General features: G+C 34.3%; 1 protein-coding gene across 1 annotated transcript; it reads left to right on the forward strand.

Moving 5' to 3' along the window:
• The first annotated feature begins 634 nt into the window (after positions 1-634).
• Positions 635-5,678, forward strand: LOC130737927 (uncharacterized). Its single transcript, XM_057589800.1, has 6 exons — positions 635-930; positions 3,534-3,642; positions 4,169-4,299; positions 4,387-4,461; positions 4,802-4,948; positions 5,354-5,678. The coding sequence occupies exons 1-6, from the start codon at positions 706-708 to the stop codon at positions 5,456-5,458; spliced, it is 792 nt and encodes a 263-aa protein (XP_057445783.1). The 5' UTR covers positions 635-705; the 3' UTR covers positions 5,459-5,678.
• Positions 5,679-6,104: the final 426 nt, after the last annotated feature.

Here is a 6,104-nt window from a genome sequence, read left to right on the forward strand (position 1 = left end):
ATTAATTTAATTAATTGGTTTTGGTTGTTGAGTTTGGATTGGTTAGGAAGGATTTAAGTGCATTTGAGTTTGATTTGTAGGTTTTTATTCTTGTTGAGTTTGAGTGGTTCAAATTCGAGGGGTTTGATTTTTTTAGGTTATTATTATAGTTTCTGGTTTTAATGTTATTATTTTGGGTTGTGAGTTTGATTTTCTTGACTAGATGAAGATGAAAAAATGAAGAAGATGGAGTGTCAAATTGGTTTCTGGACTAATTTTGATTTGGGGTTATTAAGATTTTAATTTTATATTTAAATGTTTAATTTTATTTTTTTAATCATGTGTATTTAAAAAAATATAAAAGCCACGTGGAATATTTGACTCAGCAAAAATTAAGCCACATAAGCTGGAAACACGAGTAGGGATCTATTCTGATGAAAAAAAAAATTCCAGGGATTCGAAATCGGGAAAAAAAATTTCAGAGACTTATTTTTGTACGGGAGACAATTTCAGGAACCTTCAGAGTATTTAAATAAAAAAAAAACATAATTCCGCACCTTATATGTAGGGGTGTAATCGGACCGGATTGGTTCGGATTTAGAGTGCTTAAATGCCCCATATGAGTGTGCTTATAAATGGTCCACCCTGGTGGCAAACGGTTTCCATATTTTCGGGCTTCAAAAATTGGGAGTCAGCAGAGCACAGAGACCAAACTCGCTCTCGGCGATGGAGGAGCAAGGAAACACCAACAACAACAGCATCAAGCAGAGCAACGCCATGAATGGCCATGTCGACACCTCCAAATCTGACAGAGCAGTGTGGCTCATGAAATGTCCACCCCTCGTTTCTCGCTCCCTCTATGCCCCTCCCTCCGACCCTTCCCGCCCCGTCGCTAAGGTCGTCGTCTCCATCGACCCCCTCAACTCCAACGACGACGATTCTTCTCCCCAGGTGCGTGCGTCCCACATTGCATCTTCTTCGTTCTCTCCCTGTTCCTTCCAAATTGTCTGCCGTTTTTTCATGCATGCCTTTGAAATCTGATTTCAATGTTGTGGCATTGTTCATACCACATTTTATCTCTCTCACCGCATTTGCCCTAAATTTTTCGGATGAGTTCTATTCGAAATTGGCATGCATGTTTTTCTAATTCGCTTTTCGATCAAGAGTTGCGTTGTTTTGTACAGATGATTCGGGTTTACGGTGAAATGATTCCTATTAATTGATACTTCAGAATACATTTCAATGTGACAAGTATTATCTGTTGCCCTAGTGTGTGTGATTGTGTGTTGTTGCAACTTGCAACTAGCAAACAAAACAGTTAGGTTAAATGTGATTGAGGATTGATTTTTATTTCTCAAGTTGAATCACAGTTATTTTTCCATTCTTCCTTGTTTGATTTTTTTGTTCAAATGTTAGTTTTCTTCTTCTTCTTCTTTTCATTGAAGCCAATGATGGTGTGGTGGGTGATGCTCTGTCTGGTTGGTTGGAAGAGTTAAAAGAACCTGAATGTCTATTATGTGGGTACATAATAATGAATTGTAGACCAAAGTGTCCAATTAAGTTTTAATTAGGGACAAGGGGTAGTGGTTTTTTCAATGTCAAACAAACATTTGACTTTTTGGGAGCAAATATGCTTATCATACTTCTGAGTTTCCCATTCTTTGAACTATTGGATTATTTAGGATAGACATAGCTCACAACATTTTGGAAGTCAATTTACTCATTTTGGAAGATTTTTCCTTTCATTTACTCATTTTGCTGTCAACTGAATTCCTTCTTTTGAGAAGAAAACAAAGTAAAAGAAGATATGATGATGCTGTAGAATTTGGAAGCTAACTTTGGGAGCCTAGCTTGGATCTGTTACCTAATGAGTTGGTTTGTTAGTGTAATCTCCTTATCTTAATCGCCATGACGCCATCTGGTCTTTCAAAAATGGATTCAAATGAATTAGTGAGAATTGATAAAGGGCTCATGTAGATATAAGATTTAAAGGCAATATAGTCAAAGGTGCCAATAGGCACCTAAGAATTTATAGTTAGATAAATATAGCATAGGCTAGTAATGTGTTGTTCGTTGAAGTTCTACTCTTCAGTGAGGCACATGCCTTAGGTTCAATCCTCTGGTTTAGGCAAGACACCCATTTAGGGCCTTATTGAAAACTTTATAAACTAAAAAGAGCCACCTAATTTTATAACTAATTGTGAGTCTGGGATTTTTTTACTTTGAAAATTGAACATTTTAATCTCCTTTTCTTTCCTATGAAATTTATGCTTGGTTAGCTTATCTGGCCATCTGTATGATAAAGTAATGCATAACAGTCAAATATTCTAGTATTTTCATATTTGCCATGTATTTCCTTTCTTCAATGAGGGGTGTGCTTCTCAAGGTCTCTCACCTCAGGGCATTAAAATCCCCTAGTACATCAAGTGTGTTTTTCACCATTGAGATTGACTACCTTGTTTGATGGCAAATGAATCTCTCTTAAGTTTTAATACAATATTACTGATAATTTAAGAAGAAAAGTGGACTTCAAAATTGCTTTTATTTTTGAAAATCATTTTGCCATTGTTGCAGCATGATAATAATGAAAGCCAAGAGTAGTAATCTGCACATTCATTGCTCCGAAAACTGTTAAATGTTTGCTGGTATATAATTGTTTATTTAAAATATTTAAAAAAATTGGTGATTAATTGAAATTCATTATTAATAAAAAATTTAGTTTCTCATTGTCATTAAACTTATTGTAAGTTCTGCTTAATAAGTTGGCATTTGGCAATGATATTGATTTTATAATTTTATAATTTTATACTTTTCGTTTTGAGATTAAATGGCTGGAGCTGAAACCCATAGCAGTTTGGGTTTGGAATTCTAGTTTTGGTTGGTTGCATTTCATTGTGGCCTGACCCAGGCCAATTGTTAGTGATGTGGTTCACAATCACAACATGATGGTGGTTGCAGGGGCTACTGCAACTGATGTCTTTTGGCTGCATTATATAATGAAGCATGCGATTTAAAGTCCTGGTTACAGTGGATAGCTTCATATCTTTCTGTTATTTGATAGCCTTATATCTATTGGTTGTTGTTCTCACTTCTCAACACATATTAGTTAGCACTTAGCACTAACTAATGGAATATAGCACTCAATTTTTGTTGAATCCAATGAAAAGTACCCACTTAGCTCTACTTATTTGGGTAGGTGGAAAGTGAAGTGGGAAGGTCAATGAAAATCACTTTTGGCTCATATTAAGAAAAGGATATGAAGGTGGAAAATATAATATAATTCATTTTTACTCCAGGCCATAATTTTGTAAGCAAATATTTTTTGTTATATCTGTTATTTTCTACTCTATCCACTCAATCTTAGCAAACGGTACAACTCACCATTCTTCTGCTCCAGTTTTTCAGTTGCTATAAAAATGCTGTGTTTTTGTTTACAAAAGGGGTATACCGTGTATCATATATGAAATAAATTTTTCTTGTGGTTGTGACTTCTGAATGACACTTTCCCTGTATTGTTTGTCCTTTTAAATTGATTGTTTAGTTAAAATGCTCAGTTCACGATGGAGTTGGCTGGAACTGAATCTGGAAATATACCCAAATGTTATGCCATGGATATGTCTAAAGACTTCATTCCCATGTCTGTGTTTTCAGACACGCAGCAAGGTAAATATTCATCTTTCAGTGAAAGTTGTTTGACTTGATTAGAATTTACACTAGTGGTTAAATAAGCTGTTAACATCTCTTGGTCTGACATGAATCATGATGTTGCTTAGAGTAATTGGACTCTGTATAACTTGCAAACATTGTCCCCATATTTTCCTCTTATTATCATCGCATTAAATGATCTCCAATAGTCCAGTTTTAAGAAAGTGTGTGTTCCTCCTCTGGCTATGCTTAGAAAATGGTTATTTTTCAAAGTTTCTTTGTGGGATGAGTCGAGAGAGTGGGTTTTGCTTAATTCATGTGCTGTCCTTGTTTATTTTGATTTAGTTATTTCAGTTCCTACTATATTTTATTTACTGTTTAAAGATTTTTGGTCTTTTACTTTTCAAAATAGTTGATTATTAAGGATATAGCTCTTTATGGTAGGCTGTATTTGACTTGATACATGAAGCATCATACATGTACTCTATCAAATCTAATTAAGCAAAGTGTAGGTCTATCACTTGAGATTGCTTTCGTATTGTAGGAAAGATCTCTGTGGAGGGAAAAATACTGAACAAGTTTGACATGAGGCCCCATAATCAAAGTCTTGAGCTATATGGGAAACTCTGCCGTGAAAGGACAAACAAATATATGGTCAAAAATAGACAGATACAGGTTATAATATGGCTCTTATTCTAATAAATTGTTCCAATAATTGGGCAAAGATTTTCTTTACATTTGACTCCTGATTTCTATCTTCAGGTTATTGATAATGACACTGGGGCTCATATGAGGCCAATGCCAGGGATGATCAGTTTTTCGGTTTCTGGACCTTCTGTAAATGGCTTATTCTTCTTCCTGTTAGCAATTTCAGTCTTTAATATTTCCATGCTAAGAGAATTATCCTTTCGTCTGCCATCATGTGCTGGACTTCATAGATATAACCTATCGATCATATTATTTTTCCCACTTTTTCAGTTTATTAATGAGATAAAAATGATAGAGTCAAGGTTTCCTATAATAATGTTGAGGAGCCTATGCATTAGCAGTGCATAGCTATGATATAGAGGGATGAAGTGGTGTAATTGAGTACTATATTACTTGTCTTATGCAGTTCAACGTATATTTTTCAATGACTTGTGCTTCAGATGTAACAGAAATTTCCGTATTGGATTAGGATAAGAAGAAAACTCAAGCCAAAACAACAGAGATGAAGAGAACAAGAAGAGACCGTGGCGAAATGGAAGAGATTGTGTTCAAGCTATTTGAAAGGCAGCCCAATTGGAGTTTAAGAAACCTCATACAAGAAACCGACCAACCTGAAGTATGTGCTTTGAGTAACATCTTTCTCTTAATATCCAGTTTTTGTTTATTGGATAGTACCGTTTGATATTTTGCTGGGTATTCATTAAACACTTTTACATATACATACAAAAATTTATTCCAACCATGAAAGTTTGTTGCTTCTAGTAGACATGCATGTCTGGGTAGATTCATGAGTTAGAAGTATTGTTTATGCTCTTGATAAGTGAGGAAAATTATAGATATTCTTGTTTGACTTACTAGTTGTATATGTAATTTGTTAGTTTTGGGTTTAATAGGTTAGTCCCCAACTGATAGTTATTTGTAATATATATTTTTTTGTGGATAATTGTTAGTTGGAAGTTTTTTTTGGTATTTAATAGTGCTTATTTTAACTAATGTGTTGGATCTAACACCTTTTCTGCAGCAATTTCTGAAAGATATACTGAAAGACCTATGTGTCTACAATAACAAAGGAACTAATCAAGGCACCTATGAACTGAAGCCTGAATACAGAAAATCTGGCGATTAAGCAACATCCATAGCTTTTGCTTTTGCTGATCAAATTGTTAACACCCTTTGCCTAACTGATAGATTACTATTTCAATTTCTTGTGGTTGCGAAATAGAACAGGATTGCATGGTACTCAAAGGCTAAAATTTACCCCAGGCACACATTCATGTTTCTTTTGGACTTCATTGTGCACAATATTTCGTAGATTTTATGACATCAGTATATACTTTTTCCTCTTAGCATGTTATAGCAAAGTCAACAAAAATTTGAAATATGGGCATTGCTCTGGTACCCATTGAAAATAAGAGGGCACAATACCCTTTAGTTCATTTTTTACCATACAAAGGTCGTATTTGTAAATTTTAAAAAGACTATTATGGAGAAAACATGACTAAAAGGTATGGAACCCTCCATTTTTAAAAGGATTCCAAAGAAATTGCCTTGAAATAAAATAGGTGCTGGCAAAGAACTTCTTTTTAACGAATTTTGCAACATTTAGAAAGTTAAATATACTTTTTCAAGCACAACTTGGATTAGAAAACGATTAAGTTTAAAAAGGCTATAAAGAGACCAAATTGATTCTCTCAATAGTCAGAAAAATCATTACTGATTTGTTATATAAGGAAGTCACATCACAAACTTATTTTAAAAATAAAAAGACTTTA

Source organism: Lotus japonicus, chromosome 2 (genome assembly GCF_012489685.1).
Source record: "Lotus japonicus ecotype B-129 chromosome 2, LjGifu_v1.2".
Taxonomy (NCBI): Eukaryota; Viridiplantae; Streptophyta; class Magnoliopsida; order Fabales; family Fabaceae; genus Lotus; species Lotus japonicus.